This window comes from Talpa occidentalis, unplaced genomic scaffold (assembly GCF_014898055.3).
Source record: "Talpa occidentalis isolate TD23 unplaced genomic scaffold, MPIMG_talOcc4v2.1 talOcc4.7, whole genome shotgun sequence".
NCBI classification, from domain to species: Eukaryota; Metazoa; Chordata; class Mammalia; order Eulipotyphla; family Talpidae; genus Talpa; species Talpa occidentalis.
This window is the reverse complement of record NW_023605083.1, coordinates 90,068,635-90,090,763: the sequence shown is the minus strand read 5'-3', so window position 1 is coordinate 90,090,763 and position 22,129 is coordinate 90,068,635. Positions and strand designations below refer to the sequence as shown.

At 52.6% G+C, this 22,129-nt stretch overlaps 1 protein-coding gene across 1 annotated transcript in view; it reads right to left on the bottom strand.

The window, feature by feature from the left end:
• The window catches only part of LOC119231492 (NACHT, LRR and PYD domains-containing protein 1-like), a 28,419-nt gene that overhangs the window by 1,053 nt on the left and 5,237 nt on the right, over positions 1-22,129 (bottom strand). The window contains exons 2-16 of the mRNA XM_037493227.2: positions 19,936-20,244; positions 18,911-19,084; positions 17,291-17,494; positions 14,810-16,409; positions 13,818-13,988; positions 12,917-13,087; positions 11,322-11,411; positions 9,651-9,733; positions 9,559-9,598; positions 8,930-9,154; positions 8,297-8,520; positions 4,613-4,875; positions 3,998-4,123; positions 2,051-2,192; positions 81-125 (exon numbers count right to left, since the gene is read on the bottom strand). Coding sequence (XP_037349124.2) covers positions 81-125; positions 2,051-2,192; positions 3,998-4,123; positions 4,613-4,875; positions 8,297-8,520; positions 8,930-9,154; positions 9,559-9,598; positions 9,651-9,733; positions 11,322-11,411; positions 12,917-13,087; positions 13,818-13,988; positions 14,810-16,409; positions 17,291-17,494; positions 18,911-19,084; positions 19,936-20,244 — 3,867 coding nt within the window. The remainder of the gene's footprint in view (positions 1-80; positions 126-2,050; positions 2,193-3,997; positions 4,124-4,612; positions 4,876-8,296; positions 8,521-8,929; positions 9,155-9,558; positions 9,599-9,650; positions 9,734-11,321; positions 11,412-12,916; positions 13,088-13,817; positions 13,989-14,809; positions 16,410-17,290; positions 17,495-18,910; positions 19,085-19,935; positions 20,245-22,129) is intronic.

Here is a 22,129-nt window from a genome sequence, read left to right as displayed (position 1 = left end):
AGATCTCTTCCCTCCTCCAGGGCCACATGGCGAGCCCAGGTCTGCCCCTGACTCCTGTGTCTCTCACAGCTGCCACTGACCTGGCGGGGCTGGAGGATCCAGTGTGGGTGCAGGTCTGAGGTCTCCTGAGGACACAGAGAGAAGCATTTGAACAGTGCGGGGTATTAGTCCACATGATCCCCAGTCGCTTACCCCTTCTGAGATCCTGTGATTCTGAGAATAAACTACAGACAGATTGTGATGGAATCTAGAGTAAGGCTGGAAGGGTCCTTGGAGATGATCTAGGCAAATCTCTTCCTTAGGCAAATGGGTCCACTGAGGCCAAAGGACATGATATGAGAGAGAGAGATGGAGAGAGACCCAAGGGAACAACAGCACCTCCCCCCCCAAACATTTTAGACACGGTTACATCCAGTCTTGATCTGATTGGAGCCCTGGTGCAGAATTTAGCAAGTGTCTTGCTAAAAAGATGAAACTATTTGAGATCTGGTATCTTGAGCAAAAACAGTCTGCAGCCAGGTAAGCAGACTTTCCCTTCTTGGAGAACGAGTCAAGGCTGTTTTGCTTTTCCTGCCCCCTTGCTCTCTGATGCCCAGTCCACACATGTCCACACAGAGCAAAGATGTTTGTTCTGGACTTTGGTATTAGAATCAGTCATTGAGGTCAGGAAAAACTTAGCACTTGGAAGCAATGGGTAGATGTCCACAGCTAGGAAAAAGCAAAAATCACCAGCACCACTAACAAAAGAATGGATTTACACAATTACTTGCATGAGGTAGGAAAAGGGACCTGCATCTATTCATGTGCACAAAATCTGGGAATTGATCACCCAATTTCAGAGTCACCTGACTGTGGGTGGGGCCCAGGGAGATGGGAACTCAGGTTTTGGTGCTGGGAGCACTGGGTTCATCTGGGTGAGAGGGGGAGAGTGTCCCTCATCCTCTAAGATGACGGGATGGCCTCAGAGTCCATCCTGGCTCAGCCACAATGGGAGCACCTATGAGGAAGGCGGCGGGGATGGAAAGGGATGTAAACCATGTATGAGGAACTGGGGATCCCAAATGTGTGTAAGTGGAGACTTAATGCAGCCAACGAGCAGTCTTCATGCACCTGACGGGCTTTCCCACGGGACGGGGGCAGACTCTTCTGTCAGCCCCAGGGGACAGAACTAAGACTGTGAGGAGGAGGACATGGATTCTTAAGAGGACAAAGAATCATATTGCCAGTAGTTACTGAGAACCACGGCATGAGACATGCACAGTCACTGTGTTTACTCTATCCAACGTCCCACAAGTTAGGCAATCTGATCCTCATTTTACAGATGAGGAACCTGAGGCTCAAGCAAGTGGGTAAATTTCCCAAGATCACCCAGCGAGTGAGAGCCAGAGTGGGACTCAAACCCGGGTCTGCACTGGGGCTGCTGGTTCACAGCTAGGGTGGCTCCTAAGCTGGGACTGAATCAAGTCCATGCACTTTGGCCCGTGCTGTGCAGTCTGTTTGCAGTGGCTCAAAAGGCAGATTCTCTCCATTTCAACAGCTGACAAGGGCTGGATGTCCCTAAAAGGACTACTTAAGGCACCTGGTTCTTGGACTAAAAGATTTTAAAATTTCTTACTTTCCTGAAAGTTCATTATGTTTCCTTGTTTTCTTTCTGAAAAATACTGCAAACCCAGGCCAGGCCAGGCTCTCTGATGTTGTCAAAATTGGCTAATCCATGCATCCATCTAATATCTAGGGGTTACTGTTCATCTTATATATGTAAACTATCATGAGAAAGTTTGCCAAAGGCTTTGAGGTTGTCAAACTCTGTCAATTCAAGAGTGCTGTGAATACACGATGTGCATGGGGGTGATCTGGAGCAAAGATTTACTTAATTCAAATTCTGGTTATGTCAGTTGTGATATGACTAGAAAAAGCCATATAAGTTCTCTGGACTATTTCTTCTCATCAGCCAATATGTGTACACACACAGGCACACACACACACAGACACACACACACACAGGCTGATTTTTCCTATCGCTGAGCTGTCTGGACTTGTCTTACTTTACCTGGTTTCACCAAGGCCTCCCACACCACAGTCCTGTCTTTCTTGTTCTTTATTTGCAGCCGGATCCCTGACTCTGACTGTCCAGTGTAGATCTCACTGAAGAGCTGTATCTCCCTGGGGCTCCGGTAGCAGAGCTCCAGTTCCTGAGCAGAGAAAGAGCAGTCATGTGAAAAGTCACTGTTCATCCTGCAAGGGGTGTCTTTCTCAAGCTCACATCTTCTTGATCCTGCTTAGCCCCCTAGGGATACTCAGATGATCTGTGCTGAAATATTTGCCACCTTCACACGATGCTCTTTCTTTCTAATTTCTACAAATTGTGACTCAGAAGTGAAGACATGGCATAAAGGAGACAGGACCGATCTTAAATGCAGTGATCACACACCCTGGCCAGCTCTTTCTCCCTTTACATCCCTTATCTTCAATCGAAGTCTTCCTCTACTCCAAAGCCTATTTTTTTTTAAGAGATTTATTTATTTATGCATGCAAGAACTTGGTACAATCCAGGGGTTTGGGGGATGAGAGGATTCACTAGAGACAGAGAGGGGAACAGAATAGGCAGACTGACTGAAATACACTGCTGAGGGGAGCAGTGGGTGAGACAGGAGAGGTCTGCTGCATCATGTGGGTTGCTCCCTGGCCGGCCAGGGATTGAACTCCTGCTGTGCTGCAGAAGCTGCGGATAGTTTCACAGGGTTGTGACTTAATCCCCTGTGCCATCAGGGAGGCCCCCAAAACCTATTTTTGGATGGATCGTAATCTTCAACTACTTTCAATCAATAGAAACCTTATATCCATCTCATCTAAGTCACATTGAAGACAGAGCTCCTCATTCCCACTGCTAATCCAAACATGCTCATCCCCACATTCCCCAAACTCAGCAAATGGCATCACCCCCACTGATGGCTCAGGTTCCACATTTAGGCATTCCTCTCAACTCCTTCCTTTTTCTCCCCCCACAGTTAACCTAACAAACCCCACTGGCTTTACTTTCAAAATACACTCTGACTGTCATTGATCTCCATCTCCACTCCATGCTTGGTTCCATGATTCCCAGTTTAATAATATGTATCACTCCCTTCAACACTGGACACCTATTCCCTCTGTCATTGTCACATAGGATGGTTCCAAGAGTCACACAGAAGGAGAAAGATATTCCCTGGTTCAACTGCAGGTGAGCACACTGGGGACACTACAACCCTGAGCTAAGATTCTGTGCAACAGTGAGGCTAGCATGTCTGGATGAATGTCCTGGGCATGTTCCCAACTGCCTTTGACTAAAAGTAGAGATTGAGAAGAACAAGATGTGGTTCCTGACATCCAGAAACAGATCTTTTATGCTCACAGCAAGACCTCATCGGGATGACAACCTCATATTAGCCTTGTCATTCTGTTGGTCATGTACAAACACCCATTCTTGGATTCATGTACAACCCACAAAATACCCAACACCCCTCTCCCTGCCTGCCTGCTGCTTGAGCAATCATAACTTCCCCTTGCTGTGCCTGTCCTAGCTGAGAGAAGATCTGCTGAAGCTCCCAATCATAGACAACACCCAACCAAGAGAAACTCTCCATGGTCTCAGATTCTCCCAAATTCCTCAAGGAAGCTCCAACTCTTACAAGTTTCTTTGTAACACCCTCTACTGAGAGGCCCCAGGGGTCTCCCAGGTGCGTGTTCTTGCTTCACAATTATTAAACTCATCATTCTGGTGGTTTTGGCTGAGAGTGGGGACCCCCTAAAGCCCAGCACCTCTGACTGCCTCCAAGTCATCCTCGTCCTTGTTCCCATATTGCATGTGACCCTCCATTTCCGCTCTCCCCAAATCGAGTTGCTTTCTGCTCAACCCTGTCGCCCTCTGTCCCTGGAAAAGCCAAACACCTGCCCCATGGGTGTCCCCAAGCTTGACCTCTGACCCTAGTGAGTGGTGACCATAGGCGTTGTGTGTCACCTGGGGGATGATCTCCATCTCCTCTGACCCAGACACGGTGAAGCGGGAGCCCACGTAGAGGGGGGTCAGCGGCGGCGGCTTATGTATACGTATGAACTGGAACTTCTTTTCTTCATCATCTATGGCCTAAGGTGCAAACAGAGCAAAGATCAAGGGGGGAGGGGCTTCTGGCTCAGACACTCTGCCCAAAGGTATCTGCTTAGAACAAAGGGAAATGGTGTTTCTGTGTTTGTGTGGATGGAGGGAGCTATTTGATCTCTTCTTCCCTCCCCTGTTCACTGCCACACGGAGAGCCCATATGTGGCCTTTGCTGCGTGCAGGATGGGGATAGGGTCACTGGCAAGGAGTGAGAGTGGGGAAAGGTGCAGCTCTGGGCATGGAGCCCTTGGACTCCTGGGAGGCTTGCCAGAGATCAGCGATGGAGCAGCCAACTGGCTGGGGAGGCTTTAGGGAGCCAGGACACCAGTCCATGGCTGAGCAGGGTCAGGATTATTTGTCCGCTTCAAGGTTTTTGCTTAGAAAGATCCATCCTTATTCTCAGCTGACCCATTCTGTGTCTCTCAGCTCCATTTCATGTTTGCTGCCTAGACCCAGCCTCCCTGGCACTGTTACCACCTTGCGGATGGAGCAGTCACTGGGGATCAGGTAGAGGTGGAAGGTGACTTCCTCAAGGTGGAGGTGATGGTAGAGCAACACGGTGGAGGTGATGGGAATGAAGCGCAAGGCAGCTTGGATCATTCTCAGTACAACCCCCATGGGGGAGAAGCTGGGGTTCTCTAGGACTGTGTAACACGCCTCCACCCTGGCCGGCTTCTCCAGCAGCATCCCCTCCTCTTTGAAGTGGGCCACGTGGAACTGGGATGTGTCCACCATGTCTCCTGTCAAGGAGTGGATTCAAGAGGTAAGGATTTACTGTACCAGGCTTGGCTGGGAAGGGGGATTCTGGAGAGTAGACCTTATGGGCCCCCTGGCAGGGGGAGGTGGCATGCCTGAACCCAGGGCTTTTTGGGATTGAGGGCAATGTTTTCTCCAGGGAAAGAGCACCACACAAATACTCTGGAGACAAACCTTACACAGGCCAATCCCCTGCCCTAGATGAGCAAGAGAGTAACCCCCTGGTGACCTGTTCCCATGTGAATTTGTAATTGTGCCTATGGGTGGATGCTGGTGGGTTTGGGTCCAGGCAGGTGAGGAACAAGGAATAGGGAGGGAAGGGGGGGTGGAGTGGCCAGGGTTGTATGCTTTTGGCGAGACCCCCCTCTTCCATCACTGTGTGGGTCCTTGCGGGAGAGAAGTCGGGACACTGGGGCCGGGACTCCCTGGTTGATGTGATGCGGGTGTGGGACCGAGAACTGATTGGGTGATGCTTCTCACCAGGACCTTGTAGCACAGGTGAAAAGACAGAGATTTCCTTGGCAGCAGCGGTGGGTTAAAGTCCAGAGGCCCTGCCGCAGCTGTGTCTGCAGCTGAGGTGTCTCCACATTTGTCTTGGAGTGACCTTGACTGTGTCCTTGGCTTCTTAGCACTGTCTCACCATTACTGTGTCCACTCCTTTTGTGTTCAGTCCTACCATGTCCAGTCTTTTGTTAAGTCTAATAGCTACTCAAGAATTACCCTACACATTTTTTTTTTTTTGCTTAAATCAACCAGAATTGATTTATTTGATTACAACTAAGAGGTCTGACCATACCACAGGTGAGGACATTGATGCCATGAGGAAGCTTGAGGGATACAGGTTGGTCATGGAGAAACATGGCCTAGAGGTCAAGAGTCCTGGCTCCGTCCCCATGTTGCCCAGTAACTGCGGACAACAGAGTGACATCCAGCCAGCTGGACTAGGCCCTTGGGGGGCAGGGTCACCAATGAGGCCATCACTGAGTGATATTAACACCAGAAGGGGCCCTGATAAAGTTTTCTTAAGTTTTCTCATTCATTAAATTCTTCTTTTTGTGTGAAAATAATATCACAATGCAGATATCAAATGCAAATAATATATAAAAATGTGAATAATATCTAAAAATGAAAATTCACCTCTGACCTTACCAAACAATACAACATTATTACCACCTTTCCCTTTGCCACCAGTCTTTCTCTGACCTTCTTTCCCATTATGAGTTCACATTGTCACAGCTTTTCTAGCCCGCGGCCTTCACTTCTCCTTCTCTAGAAATCTGAGGGCTTCTCTCCTTTGGACCTGCCCTTGGCTGATCACTGGGTAATGAATGATACAGGTGCTGGAGTTTGCCTTCAGCTAAAGCCCTCACCAGTTCTGAGCTGAGCCAGTCACCTAAACTTGCTATGCATCATTTGCAAAGTGGAGCCACCAAGTTTCAACTCCCAGAGCGACTGTGAAGATTAAGTGAGTTTGTGTCTGTAAAGCACTTGGGACAACCAGGGCTACCTGCCATGGTTAGTGGTGAAACACAGTTTCACCAAGAGTGTCACAACCTGCTATTTGGATCATTGTATCCCCCCCCCCCCCCCGCCAAACACCCAGGCCCACTCCTCCTGGGAACCTTCGTGTCTGGGAGGAAAAGGTGCTAAGGTCCTTGGAAGATGCATTTTGCTCACCCTGAGACATTCCACACTCTCCATCGTGGTACAGTTTAGAGGTGTTTTTCCAGGCTTAAAAGTTTGAGGCGGTGGGATGCATGGTGGTTTCCAACAGTTATGGCAGGTGTGCTCCTGGGCAGGTGGGGAGGGCAGAGGGGGCTGGAGTGATCTGCCCAGGTGACTTGGGAACATCCTCCTGCCTATGGGCAGCTCAGAGAGCAGTGAGCACTCCAGATGAGTGCACTCACTTCCTGGGAGGATGGGCCCTGGGGGAGTAGGGGTTCGAGTTGCTGGAGGATGTGGCTGGTAGGGGAGTGTGGGGTCCAGAGGGACAGGATCACCTTCGTGGACACATGGTCTGTGCAGTCACACAGAGCTCTGTGCTCTGAATGACCTCACACCCGTTTTAGTATGGAATGTTACCATCTTCTAACTCTTAATAACTTTTTGAATAAGTGAGCCCATATTTTCATCTTTCTGATCCCCTGTGGAGTTGGTCCTGCAGGAGGTGAGAATGCCCAGAAGTCAAGGTCTCTGAGGCCCTGGGGTGAAGCTGAGATGCTGGAAGCTCTGAGCTCTGTGTCTAGTGGGAGACTCTCATCAGGGCAGGTTAACAGCTTCATGTGGAAACTTCCTGTGGCAGTGAAGCAGCCAGTGCCCTTGTTCTAACTTAGGCCACGCTAGACAGTGATCATTGTCTACAGGACAGCAAACAGCTGGGCCCAGACCACAGACATCAGGGACCGCTTGAAGGGGCTTGGTTTCCAAGCTGGGCATGAAACAGGTGATCTACAAGCCATCTTTGTATGTTTTGCCTCTTACTCTGTGTACAGAAGCCAAATGGACCAGTTCTCTATGGCCACAATTCCTGGTCCAGAATCAACCAAGAGAAGGCTGGGGAGACCAGGGCTCAGGCAGACCGGGGTGAGTGTGGGAGTAGCTCTTATTCTGGTTAATATGACCAGAATTCCAACTCTGGTTCAAATTCCAACTCTGGTCTAGACTCTTCACGAATCTGAGCCTAATTTCCTCACTGGTTCATCAGAGGAGCCACTGGGTCCTCATGACCCAGACATCACTGTGATGTCTGACCCCTTTATGGGGCTGATTCTACTGACTATAGTTTCTGCTGTTTCTTCTTTATGGAGCTTTATTTGCTGTGAGAGTTTTGATTGTGATCTCACTTTGTTTTGCAGCTTTATGTATGGGAAGTCTTTGTAGGGTGAAAAAGGTTGAGAAGTCCCTCTTTCATGGTTCAGTTTTCAACTGTATTTTTGGTGACACTGTTTTTCTCCCTGCCTGTGGGAGTAGGACGACTTTCCATGGGTTGCTAGTCCCTAGGAACTCTGTCAGTTCTCTTACTTTTCTTTGAAAATAGTCCTGTCTTTGAAAAGTCTCCTCAAAGATGCCAAACTCAGTGTATCAGTTTCCTTCTGGGAACTTTAGAGATGGAATCTGTATAAAGAGCACTACGTAAATGCTAGTTACTATTATTATTGAGGACAATATTTTCTATTTAGGAAAACTTAAAGAATTCAGGCCAAAAAGTTAGGATGGTAGGAGACTAAAGTGCTTCCAAAAACCATGCCCAGAGCACAGTGGGATGAGGGAAAAACTGAGTCTGCGCATGAGTCTCTCTTACTCTGGAAGGAAGGTGTGGGCTCCTCCCCTAGGTCATGTTATCAGACGCTCCTTGCAGGCCCATTATTACCCCCATCACCTCCCCCCACCCCTCCCTCTGCTTACCTTGGAGAGACACGAAGTGAGGCAGGTACACAGCTGCCACGGCTCCTGGCTCGGCCTTGATGTCAAACAGAGGCCCTGCCACCATCCAGTTGTGCTGGGGGACAGCCCTGTCCAGGAACTGGTCCCAGGCACAGAATTCAATCTCGATGGTCACTGCCCTTCTCACCACAAAGTGGAGACCCGTGTTGGGCCAGTGGTAGGAGCCGGCCGTGGGGAAGTGAGCTCTGGGCAGAACAGGGACAGGGTGACACTCGTCACAGACTCGCGGGGCACCTGCTGGATGCCCGAGCCCGTGGATGGCAGTCAGATCCAGGAGGGCGGCTGTGAGCCCAGGGATTGGAATCGGCTGGATGAGGGTTTGACTCCTGCTCCTCTGCTCTCTGACTGTGGGCCCTGAGCAAGAACAGAACCTCCCTAATCTCAATTTCCTTATCTGTAACTAGGGGCAACAAGGCCCCGTCTTGTGGAATTGTTTAGAATTGAGAAAGCAACCTGATGCATGGGGCAGCTTAACCCAGGCCCAGGGTGGGTAGCTGTTTCTCTAACAGGGGGTACGGAGTCTGTGCGGGAACCCAGCTGGGGGAGGTGCGGTGTCAGAAGCCAGCCCTGTGCAGGCAGAGCCCCCTTACATACCGGTATAGGGTCCTCTCTTTGTCAATCTTCTCTGTAGCCACAGGCCCCAAGGGGCCCTGGAACTCATCTTCAGACCCCAGAGGCTCCATGTGTGGGTCAGGTAGAGGGGCAGGAGAGGACAGACAGAGGGTTTCCACCTGCATTACACGGGGGGCACTCCCCTCTGAAACAGACAGGGCAGCAGTCAGCTCTGGGATCTTCCACGAGGTCTTCCCTAGCCCTAAGCTTCCCTTTCCAGGGTTGGAGTGCCTGAATCACAGCAGGGAGTGTGTCTGCAGCCTCCGTCCCTGCTCCTGGGGCTGCCTGTCTGCTGAGGAGGCCCAACACTGCTGCCCTCAGAGCATCCCTGCCTGCTCTCCCCAGCTCCCCCTGCTGCAGGGCACTCCCCCAGAAGGCTCCAGGCAGGCAGGCTGTGAGAGGAACGTGGGTCAAATGAGAGTCAGGCAGGGATGGGGGGTGATTCCCAGGTGTCAGAAATCCTTGGGCCATAATAGACAGACCCTGGTTCAGAGTCTGAGGTGTGAGAGGTGCTCTTGAGAGCAGCCATTGACGTGGGAGGGAAAGAAACCAAACCCCAAGACCAAGAGTGGGGTGGGGCTCTCCTGGGGGTGGTCCTGCCCTATCTGTACTTGAGATAGGGGATGTGGGATGATCTTCTACCAACCCCAACACCCCCATAATGAGGCTGCTGCCAGACCCTCACTTCGTGTACCTAATTCTGGTCTTTTCCGCTTGAGTGAGGACACATGATCACTCAGCTCTCCTCTTCCAGGGTCCTCAGCAGGGGTCATCACGCTCATCATCCTGCACACAGAGTTGTTCATATTCCAGCGATCTGGAGGTCACGTGGGGGCTGTCTCCTGACATCCCCACTTAAGACTCTCTCACTGAATATGAACTCACAGTCCCCATCCAAGTTTTCCCTCAGTCCTTGTCTCCATAAATGGGAACCCCGCCACGCAGCCACCCCTGCCAGGACTGGGGTGTCGCCTGACTCTTCCCTCACCCCCCGACAGCTGATGGATCACCTTGGCACTATCTCCAAAATAGGCTCCTTTCCATTCTCTTCTCTCACCTGCACAGCTGCCACACTAATCCCAGGCCCCAGTGTCTGCGCTGGACCAGCTCTGGATCCTTCTACCTTTGTCCCTCCCAGTCCATTGTCTGCACAGCCGCTCATCTTAAATATGAACCTGGCCCATCACATCACTGCTGAAGACCCCAAATGATCCCCATTGATTTTGGGGTAAAATGGAAAGTTTTTAATATTCCCCAAATGATCACACGGTGCCCTGTTCTTCCTCCAAGCCACATGGAAAAGCTCTCCTGCTCACACACCTCTAGACGTGATTGTTAAACTCGGTGTCAAAATTCCCCTGGAAGGCTGGTTAAAACAGACTCCTCGGCTGCCCAAAGATTCAGATCCAGTAGGTCTGCCGTGGGGTCCCAGAATTTGTAATTCTAATTACAAATTAGGGTGCTGTGCCAACACAGCAGGTCCAGGAAGCACGCGGGTAACACTGCTCCAAACACCTGACGCCCACTCCCTCACAGGAGCTGAGCCCCGAACTTCTGCCTGGATCCACTCCTTCTAGGCCCAGCTAACCCTCCCAGCTGGCAGAGCTCACTCAGGGTCAGAGAGGTCCATCCATGACTCCCAGGCCCCGGATGCAACCAGACAGGCCGGGGACTTGTGCTGTCTCCCTGCTGGACTGGGCCCCTGGTGTCTGGCCCTTGCTGCCCCTGTGAGCCTCACACTCTGTGGGCCTCAGGGACTGTTTGCTCCATGATCAGTGGCTCCTCCTCCGTAGCCTACAAGCCCTTTCCCTCCATTTCAGGTGGCGCAGCTGCCAATTCCTGGGGATACATACATTCGCAGTTATGGGGGAGAGGCACCAAACATGGAGAATGAGGGGGCTCAGCAGATTCCCCAGGGAAGAAGATGGATTCTGCAGCCCCTAGGACTTGCCTCTCAAGCCCAGGTGTAGGCTCGTGTGTGTGTGTGTGTGTGTGTGTGAGGTTGGTAGACGCTCTTTTTCCCCCAACTCTCTTTTCTCATTCTTTCCCTGCCCCCCACCCTTGTGTCCTTGCCTTCCATGTTCCAGGTCTCTCCAACTCTTTCAGTTGCTTTCATTTGTTCATCTTCTTATCCACTTACTGGACATATTTGAGGGGAGTGGCAGACTCTACTAATCACAAACAAACAAGCAAACAAACACACAAACAGCCCCCTCTCTGGCTACATTGGTGTCTAGGTGTTTTGCTGGGTCTGTACATGTCAACGCTACCCCAAGTCTCTTTCTAGTTTCTTGGATCTGGACCAGCCCAAGTCCTGGGCCAGCAGGAGGGTCTGTCACCCTCCTCGCTCTCCCCCTGACTCCCGCGCCCTTACTGTCTTCTGGAGACGTGCAGCTGAGGCTTCTCCTCCTCCAGGGCCCTCAGCATCTCTGTCACCTCCTCACTCAGCGGGGCCTGGTCCAGCCTGCAAGCACAGAGGAAGCTGGTTCTGCCGGTGTCTTGGGTGTTATGGGGCGCCCTCAGGCCCAGCATCCCGGAGTGTGCCACCTCCCATGGGAACTGCCTCAGGTCAGGATCCCTGGGGGTCAACTGGGAGATGGAAAGCAGAGTGTAGAGATTTAACAGGGAGTGAGCTTGGGGCAACACCAGGTCTTGGGGAGGGAGAGAAGCAGGCCTGGGCAGAGGGAGAAGCTGGGCTGAGGCAGCTCAATGGGGACCTCAGATGACTCGAGAAGGGGATCTACAGGCAGGAGGACTCTTCAGAGCTGTCCCAAATTGGGTTGAGGGGCCTTTCTACCCCAATATCAGGCAGTGATTGAGTGCAGCATCCTGGGAGGGGGCCTGATGTTGGAGGAGAGATGGCACCCCTGCTGTCCCTGCAGCAGGCTGTCAGTGGTTCTCCCAGTGTCTGGGGGTCACATCCCAAAGGGGATCTGGGCAGTATTTTACAGAGACCGCCACACAACAGCCATTCCCCATGGCTTCCGGGTGACCACCTAGGGGTGGGTTCCGGGTCTCAGAGGCTGAAAGTTTGCTGGAAAGAGAAGCCGAGCCCTGGAGAGGCCCTTCAAGGCTTGGGAGATGGTGAGAGTCAAATGTGCTCGGGGGTGGGGAGCGAGGTGGGGAGTGGGCTGGGGTGGAAGGTGCCAGCCCCCTGGGGATGGCAGTGCCTGGGTGGAAATGGTCAGGATCGGCTGGGAGGACCCATGTGCAGACTGTGTCAGTCCTGCTGTCCTGCCCCGACTGCTCTTTTAGGTCTGAAAGTCCATGATGGAGGCCTGGCTGTGGGAGGCCCAAGGGCCCAGGCTTGGTAGACCCCCTTCTGGAGCCTCTGGGCCTCAGCACAGGAATGGGGGACAAGATGTGGGGGTGTTGGAGGCCCTGCAGCTCTGAGTGTGTGATGGGCCTGGCCAGGACCTAGAGTGATGTTTGCAGGCACACAGCCTGTGTACTTGTCTTCAGGATGTGGAGGGAAGAAGCAACCTAGGAGACAACATGGGGAGGGGCCTTCCTCAACTTTCTCTCTTCCTGGGGTTGTGCCCCTTGACTGGGCAGGGCATCGCCTATGTTTGCTGTAGGTCTCAGCCTGATGTCACCTCCTCAGAGAGGCTTCGGAGGCCCCTGATTCTAATTCTATCTCTCCTCCTCCCCTCATGTAACTTAGCATTTGTAATCTAATATTCATCGTCTTATCCTGAGTAGTTCCTGTCACCATCCTTGGTTTTACATGCACTTTGCTTCATTACAGTCCATGAGGTGGACACGATAGTCCCATTACACAGATGAAGAAAATGAGTCGTGGGTAAAGATTGGTCTGAGGCACAGTGTCAGGGACGGAGTTGGCGAGGAACCCAGCTGGTCACACACGCATCTGTCCCATCCCTTCCCTGTCCAAGGCCACAGTGACTGTCTCCCTCACTCCCCCACCTTGTCCTCCCCTGTCCTCTGCCCTGAGGCTCCAGGTCTTACCCCAGGAGCCTGAGCTGGCAGGCAGGCTGCCTGAGCCCCTCACAGAGCAGCCTCACCCCGAGGTCGCCCAGGTCGTTCTGCTGCAGCTCCAGCTCTGTGAGGCGGGGGCTGGTGCTGAGCGCGGAGGCCAGGTCCTGGCAGCTGCTGGAGGTGAGGCCACAGCGCACGAGCCTGCAGGAGGGATGCAGAGGACACAGTCATTGTCCATGGGCAGTGAGGGCAGCTTAGCTCCTACCTGAACTGCAGGCGGATGGAATCCTGGTGGGGGTCGGTTGACCGATGGGTGGCTCCTGGGGCTAGGGGACGGCCCGGAAGCCCTGGCGTCCAGCACAGCCTGGGTCCTGACTAATTCACGGACCCAGAACCACAGGGAGAGGATGGGAGTGCTCACTGAGGAGGAAGAGGAGCAAGGATGGGGGAAGGGCCTGTTCACTCCTCTGCTTCCCACTATCCCCACCCTGTTCTGTGGTGTGGCTGGAGACAGAGATGCCCTGGGCAGGGATTGTCATCAGGGTGCTTGGAGACAAGCTCATTGTGATCATTTACCTCAAGTTTCCCTTGATGAGTGTAACCTTCTTAGAGGGCAAAATTAGCAAAGGACACACCCTTCTCCAACAATTCTCAGAATTTACTTCCTCAAGGACGTGCTCCCCGGGAGCCGTCATCAGGTCTGTAATTACACATTTGTTAGTGTGGTTTCTTGATTAATGCCAGTCTGGAAAAGAGTGATGAAAGAATCCTGTCTACGTATATTTACCATAAATTGGCACTTAGCACAGCGCATGGACAGAAGCAGCTCAATGAGTATCTTTCGGATACAAAGCCCAGGCCCCATCCTACACTCAGCTCCTTCTGGAACCCCTGCCCACCTGCCTGAGAGCAGACCCCAGGCCAGACTCACCGCAGGGTCTCCAGAGTGCAGTGGGGGCACCTCAGGGCCTCACAAAGACTCTGCACTGCAGAGGGGCTCAGGGTGTTTCCACTGAGGTCCAGCTCCATTAGGCTCCCAGTGACCCCGGAAACGGAGAAGAGAATCTGCCAACAGGCATCTGTGATCGGGAAGTGAGTGAACCTGAGGGAGGGAGAGAGGGGCAGGGGTGACATGACTGTGTTGTGGGGTCTCAGGTACATCTACTCAAAGGCCAGGGACTCTGCCACTCTGAGCACAAGGCCACTCTGGGCAGTGCCATGCCCAAGACTCACCAGCCTCCCCAAACGCCCCTCTGCACCTGCTCCCTTGGGTTAGCTCGCTCGTTCTGCAGCCCTTGCTGTCTTGTCTCGAATTGCTCACTGCGTGAGTCTGTGTCTGCCTCAGTCAGGGATGTGACGGCAAGGGCTGCCTATTTCATATTTAAAAATGTTCAATGATGAGCATGGGACCCGGCACAGAGTAGGAGTTGGGGGATCTGACAGTCCTCTGTAAGCCTCAATGCAGGCACCCCTGTATTCCTTTGCACAGACATTCTGGAGTCTCAGGAAGGACAGGAGGAGATCAGGGAAGGGAATGGATCCTGGGAGAGGTGGCTCAGTAACTGAAGACTGAGTTTCCCCTGGGCCTCTTCGAGCTACGTTTGCCACTGTCCATTGCAACCTCTCTTGTTTTAGCCCAATGTCCTGGTTTCTCCCCACCGGGTCTCTGTTTATGTGCCTAACCGGAACACTCCTGAAGATCCCATGTCAGGCCACCACCACATTCAGTGCCTGTGCTCATAGCTAGGATAAACTCAAATTCCCAAGTTAGAGAACGGATACTGCAGGGATTTAGGGGACAGATTTGGCCATTAAACATCACTGGTGACCTCTACTTTTTAGTGTGTGGGACCAGGCTTAGTGTGAGCATCTCCTGTGCCCAGGATGGTGGAGCCAGCAGATGGAGGGAGGCTGGGTACTCACAGGGCCACATCAGGGGGTTTCCAGGCTTGGCTGTGCTGTCCAGTCCCATTCACTTGAAGCCTTTTCACGTGGCAACAGAATGCCACACAGAAAGTAAACACCAAGAACTCCAATTTGGTTTGAAGAAACATCTTCATCACTTGAAAATGGGCCATTGCTTGTGTGAGGAAGTCCTCGTCCTGAAGCTCATACAAGCAGTGGAGTAGTTGCAGGGAGAGTGGCCGCAGGGAGGGGGTCTCACGTCGGACCTCCGCCAGGGCCCCGTGCAGCAGCTCCTGCCTCCACCCCCCAGGCAGCCTGCTGCTGAAGATGCTCTCTGTCTCTCTCACCCCCTGCTCACTCAAAAGGCCAAATAGGAAACGCATGGTTGGTGACCCAAAGGTGTCATTTCCACTAGTTAGTCTTAGGAACTTCCCCACACCTCTGGTGCTGCTGGGATCATCGCTGGCCTTATCATCTCCCAGCACACAGGACACAGCTGCCAGGAACTCCTGGAGGCACAGGTGAATGAAGCTGTAGCTCTCAGCCACGCGGTGCTTTTGAAGAACACCCATCTGCAAGAGGGTGGAGACTACGGTGCCTTCTATGCCATGCTCCTTGAGGTCTTCCATCTTGAAGAGGGTCTTTCTATCCCACATGCCCTCAGCAGCCAGAGAGCACAAGCCCTTCAGCTGAGTCCCCAGGGGCTGAGTGGGCAGAGCCTGGGAAAAGTACTGTAGACAGAGGGCCGTGGTGGTCTGGGGCCTCAGCGAGAGCTCTTGTCCCTGCTCCATCTGCTGCCTCAGGCACGTGCAGACCAGCCAGGACACCCAGGGCACCAGACACATGGCCCAGAGCGCGTGGTTTGACTCAGCCAAGCTTAGGGCTCTACGTGCTTGGCCTTTATCTGTGAAATAATTGCAGAAATACTCCTTCTTGCCTGACTCTGAGAATCCCAGCACCTCCACCCACTTGGGCTGTTTTAAGGCAGGAAGGAACTTCTGCAGGGCTGTGGTCCGCACGGTCACCAGCAAGGACACTGTGGGAAGTAAGGTTTTCTGCAGCAGGCAAATCAACAGTGTGTGCACTGGCCGCTGTTGGCTCCAGTGTAGACCCAAGTCGGCCTTCTCAGCCCCTGAGACCCACTGTAGCTCATCCAGACCGTCGAGGATGAAGAGCAGCTTCTCTGGTTGAGAGAGGATCTGGCCAATGGCAGCCTCAGGGGCAGCCCCGACTTCTGTGATGAGCTCAGCAAGAGTCATTGTCTTTGCTGGGAGTTGACTGCAGTTGAAGTAGAAGACGTGCAGGAAGCGGTCCCTGTACAGCTGGCCTTCCTCCCAGGCCCTCCTCACCTGCCTGGCCAGTGTAGACTTCCCGACCCCAGCATCTCCGTGCAGTATGACCGTGGGAAGCTCCTCCTGGGCACCCAGCCCCGGGCCAAAGAAATCTATGATGTTAATAAAACGCCCTGGTTCCCCCACCACCGCAAACTCATGGCCTCTGGGGTGACTTGTGTGTAGAAGTAACAGCTGTATGAATTTTTGGTCTGAATCCTCATTTTCCAATGACTGTGTGGAATAGAACCGTTCTCTTCTTTGTTTCCGCAATCCTTTTCTGGGTCCTAAGTAGGGGAGGGAAAACGGAACACAAGGACGTAGAACAAATTTTTAATTTCTTCCTCCTTCCCGCTCCTCCCGTCCCTCCGCTTCCTTTCCCTTGTCTTCCTTTTTTCCCTCCCTTTGTTGTTATTATTTTTTGAATGGCAAGTGGCATGACTGATTAAGTCAACTGATTCTTTTGAGCCTGGAGCATATGTTAGGACCATGGATTTCACAGCTTGACCTTTATCTAAGTACAAAAGGGGTTCTTTTAACTTGAGGTCTCTCATATTTCAACGGGGCATCTCCTAGCCTGCAGTCTCCACCGGCCTTGTTGCCCGGATGGCAGAGGGAGCAGCTTGTCAGGCTTCATGGTGTGGACCGTGATGTCAGAGACGGCAGAAGCTGAATCCTACCTCTTCCACGGCTAACTGGGAACTTGTACCTTTAGAGCCTCAGTTTTCTCATCTCCAAGGCAGGATAAAAACAATATCTCATGAGTGGTGTGTAAATAATTAAATGGGTGCGTATTGCAAGTGAAGCACTGGACGCAAAGCCTGGCAGTGTCCAGCAAATCCTTTCAGTCATGTGACTTCTTGCTGATCCCTTGTGGGCTAAGAAGCTCCGAGAAAATCAAATCCTTTTGTCCTGACCTCATGCCAGTGCCTTGTTCACTAAACCAGGGCATGTGTTTTTCTGTGCCGGATGATGAATCTAGGTTTTAATTACTCCTCAACACAACAAATTAGCCAGACATAGAGACTCCAGTGGTGGTGGAGTTGGGGGGCGATTTTTAGAAGGACCTTTCAGATGTTTGCAAGACCCTGTGTGCTGAACCTGTCAACCTGACCTCCATCCGTGCCCTTGCCCTACTGAATCCTGTCTAGAAGGCCTAGGGCCTCACCTGTGCAGCGATTTCCAGGTGTTTCCACCAGGGGCCATGCAGTCTCAGGAACCTCATGCTTTCTGGGCTCTGGGCTGCGCTGAACTAGGGGTTCCCAGGCCCCGAGCACTGCAGTGGAAATGGGGGCATTGGGTGACTCCTGGCTTGGTGACTCGTGATCTGGGGAGCTTGGGAGAATTTGGAAAAGGGATGAGGAAGGATTTTCTGGAGGTGGAGTGAGAGAAAACAAGAAAGAAATTACCATTTACTGAGAATCTTTTTTTCCCCTTAGGTTCATACATTTGCACTTTGAATCCTTACAGCAATCCCATGAGGTGAATGCTGATTACCCAGTTTTTTTTAAATCATAAAGACATAATATAATTTTATTCTCTTTATGGCTGGTGTGAAACTTTCTCTTGGTAAAAACTTCCTCTATTAGGTAGAAAGATTTTGATAAGATATTTGGGGGAGGCTTAAGTTCCCCATTTCAAGTAACAACTAATAGCAAGTAAATGACATTTTGTCAGACAATGAAACTCAGATTATGCATGTTGAGGCAGAGAGGAACTGCTCTGGGAGCCTGGACACTGTATGGAGGAAGGGCAGAGAGCAGAATGCTGGTGGGGGCACAGGAGGAAACCTTTGTGTGAGAGAGATGATGCTTAGCTCTCGCCTGCAACACCTTCTCTACAGTCTACATCATGTACTTGAACTTCGGTGCAAAAGATTTTTTGTGCAGAGTTCAAAGACGTGCATATTCCATACTGTAAGTCATGAGGTGGTGTGTGCAGCGGAAGCTGAGTAGCATGCAGGCTCAGATGAGGAGACTGAGACAGCAGGGGATGAAACAACCTGTTGCATGTCATGGAGTAAGCAGGCAAGATCAGGATGCAAAGCAAGGACAACGAAGGTAAGGTTCATAGCCATCACTGCAGGACTGTCAAGAGGAGTGAAGATGGGCACTGATGGAGGGAAATGAAAGGAGGAGGCTGAGGTTGGGACCAGCACAGAGGAGCGGCAGGGTGGGTGGTGGTCCTGGGTTTCAGCCCTGGCTCTGCCTTCAAGTGCTGGATGACCCAGCTGCTTGCTCTAGCCCTTCTGGCACCAGGAAGAGGCGGCCACTTTGCTGCTGGGATGAGAAGAGGAAGAGGGTGCAGCTGAGGTTTGCAGCCTGAATGATTCAGGAGGGTGGAGGCCGGATTAGAGAAGTCAGGAGAGGGAACTGGCTTGGGCTGAGCAATGAGCCTGCACTCTCCTTGAAGCTCATCAGGAGAACAGAATTCTCCTTGGAACTTCTGGGCCAATCTGACCCCAAGGATCTTAAGAGTCCACTGAAATTATGAGTAGAGCTCTTCCTGGGTAAAAACCATGTCACACTGGCACCCAGCTTGCTAAGGCTCACGTCTTGCCTCCATGAGCCACCGATTCCCCAGCTGTCAGGTTGGAGGGGGTGTAATCTCAGCACTGGAATAGTCCTGAAAAATCATTTCTAGGCCTACTGCTCCCATGTCTACATCCTCCTCCCTCCTGTAGTTCCATCACCCCAGGTCCCCATGCACTCACAGGCTCACCCAGATGGACACCCATTAGCTGTCTCAGCTTTACCGAGGACCTTGGAACCAACTCTGCAAACCTCACCTTTCCAGCTGTGTCCAGATGTCTCAGGGAGGTGTCTCATAGTCCTTCTCTCCATGCTCTTAGAGGTCCTCAGGCTCTCACTGTCCCAGTCCCATGGCACGTTGGTGGATGTGGGCCAGCTGGGGGATTCCAGGTTGGGTGCACTTGGGGAGCAGAGGGCTGAGGAGCCCTGGGCTGTGGGGGATAGCCAAAGAGGTTGGGCACTTCACAGAAGGGCCGGGCAGAACCAGGAGACTGAGCTGAACTTCTGGATATTATAAGCAGTCCCTGTCTCAACTAAGAGAGCTCAGGAAAATCCAGTGGAGCCACCACATCCTGTCTCACCTCTCCAGAGGCTCTTGGGAGGGTGATGCATAGACACACTCTGCTGGACAAACTGACCTGATGCTGACCTGGGGTCCAGGAAATGTGCACTTCTGTGCTGGCTCTGTCTCTACACCCTCTGAGGCCTCTCTGAGGATGGAGCCTCCGTTCTTCCTTGCAGGCAAAGCGCCTCCGCCTCCCTGGGCTGCTTCCAGTAACAACAGCAGTGACAGCAAATAGCTCCTCAGTGATCTAGCACTTACCAGGTTATAGATTGGTGCTGAATACTTATTATGGATTCTCTCCTTAACCCTCACATCGACCAAAGAAGCAGGCTCTGCTCTCCCATTTTACAGGTGGAAAAGCTACAACCGAGAGTGATGCAGCAAACTCACTAATTGGTAGAGCCCCAGGCCAGGTAGGTGCCCACTTGGGGGCAGCATGTGAACCACATACCTCCCCGCCCCACTCCCCGACCCCAGGGCCCTTCTGAATTCAGTCTCCTCTTCTCTGGCCTGTGAAGATCCATGGGGTCCTGGGAATGTACTTGGCCAGTGAGGCGTTCAGTATGGGTTGTCTAGTCTGGGCCTGGTTATCCCTGGGACTGAATGGAACCATGTCACTGACCAGAGGAAGGTCTGGAAGCCTGTAGTGGCAGGGTGCCAAGGGGACAGGGGTGGGGCCACAAAATCAGCGACACCAGAGGGACATTGTCTCCTCACCTGCAATGAATTCTGCCTCTGCCTGGGCCTGGGCGCACAGCCCACTCAAGCCCATCTTCTTCCAGGTGAGGAGGGCCAGGTCCCAGGCCTTCTGCTCCCCGTACTGAGCCACCAGATAGGAGGCCACCTCCAGACCACCTGCCTTCTCTGGTTCAGCAGGGGCCCCACCAGAGGAGAGTCCTTGCAGCTCCTTCCCAGGCAGCCGAAGCTGGAATTCCTTCAGGTCCTCCTGACTCATGATATCCAAGTACATGGCCAGCTGCAGCCGGACCTCCCTGGCCATCTTTTCTCCAGGTGGATTGGGGGGAGCTTGGAAATATTCAAGGGGAAGGAGTTGAGCGGTGGGAGGTGATGGGCATCAGACAGGCAGTGAACAGTGGTCCCCCTTTGCCCCCTATCTCCCAAAACAAGACTGCACCGAGATCTTTCCTCTTCTGGGTAAACTCTGATCAACCTCCTGGTGGGCTCACCAGAACCCGCTTTGAAAACCCAAGGGCACAGGCCAGTGCTACAGATACGCTTCCATGGACGGGAGACACCACTTCCCCACTCCCCTGACATGCAGCCACCTTGGGTGATAAGTCGCAGTGTGCCATGAACCAGAAATTTCTGGGCAGGGAGCTATGGGGGCCTGGAGCAGACCTGAGTGGAATGGAACATAACATGGAACATAACATGGAAGGCAGGGGAGACCGTGGCTCTTGCTTCTGTGGCCCAATTTGTACCCGGGTCCTGCTTGGAAGGGGACTGGAAGAGACACATGGAGGAGAGAGATGAGAGACTTCGGAGAAATCCTTGGAAGAGTCGAGTGGGTGAGAGACCTGTGGGGCTGTCCTTGCCAGAGACAACGGCTGCGGTTATCTGACCTGATATTTCTCTCTGTCCTGGCACTCTGGGGCCTGCTTGACTCCTGTCTTGTGAATCCTGCCAGAAGTTATTTTAGACTGTGGCAAGATTTCAGACCTCAGCAGCCACACTTTGGGCCAAACATTTTTGGCTGGGCACCTGCCCATGAGGGGCTGGGCAATTTGGGAGTTTTTACTGGGAAATTATGAGGATCATTACTTCTCTCTCTCTGTACACAAATTCTCTTAAAGATCTTTCACTATGAGTCAGTTTCCTTTGCCTTTGTGTGGTAGATGGCTGGACCCCTTTGAGAGTGTGCATCTCTTAACAGTGTGGGATCCCTGGGTGCCCCTGGGTCACATGCTAACAGAGTAGCTGGTGTTGGGAGTGGGGCAGGGGAGGAAGTGGTAGGGGCCAATAGGAGGGAGGACACCAGGGAGATGGGGGCACTGGAGGAGGTCAGGGACCTGGGGTGCTGGGGCTGGGCCACTCAGGGGAGAGAATGTGGATGGGCAGGTGGGCTGGTAGATGTGGGTGATACTCACTGTTCTGTGTCCTCTGAGTCTTCCCTCTCCCGGGCCTGGGCTCTGGGGTCCCACCCTTGAGCTTTGATGCTGACAGAGGGGAATCACAGAGGTGGGGGTGTTTCGGAGGATCGAGCTCATGTGCCCAACCCCAGCTCTCAGCCCTCTCCTGGCCCTGGGACACCACCAGGAAAGTCCTGAACTGAGCAGAGCAGGAACAGTCACCCAGAGGAACCCCATGAGGGTGTGGCCAGGACAGGGTAGGTTGGACCCCAGGGAACTGTGTCAGTTAATCAACATATGGGCAACCCCACCGCAGCCCAGACCCAATGTCCAAAGCCACTCCCCTTGGGAGCTGGGCACTTACTGCCTTCTGCTTTTGTAGTGTGGCGGAGCTGGGACTGTGGGTGCAAGAGTGACACCCTGATCTTTCCTGTTGGGGAAAGGTTTCTGGAGGTGCCTGACATGACCTGGGCTGGAGGAGCCAAGCCTGAGGGGGCTGCAGCTCAGCCTCACCTGGACACTGGCTCCTTGGGTGGCTGATTCTTTCCTCTGGGCCTCAGTTTGCTCATCATTTTGATACCCCAATGCCGGCAGGTTTCGGTTCCCTTAGCTAAGAGAAGGAGCAGTGTTTGAGGAGAAGGAAAGCAGTTGAATTTGTCGACCCACTGAGGAGGGCGCAGACTCGTGTCTGAAAACCACCGTCCTGCTCAGCCGTCCCGCTCTTTGGCAGATGCAGGGTACTGACGTAGAGTCACAGGAGGGAGTGGGGAGAGAACAAGGGTCAGCATGTCTGTTCTTGTGACACAAATATCTGCTGATTC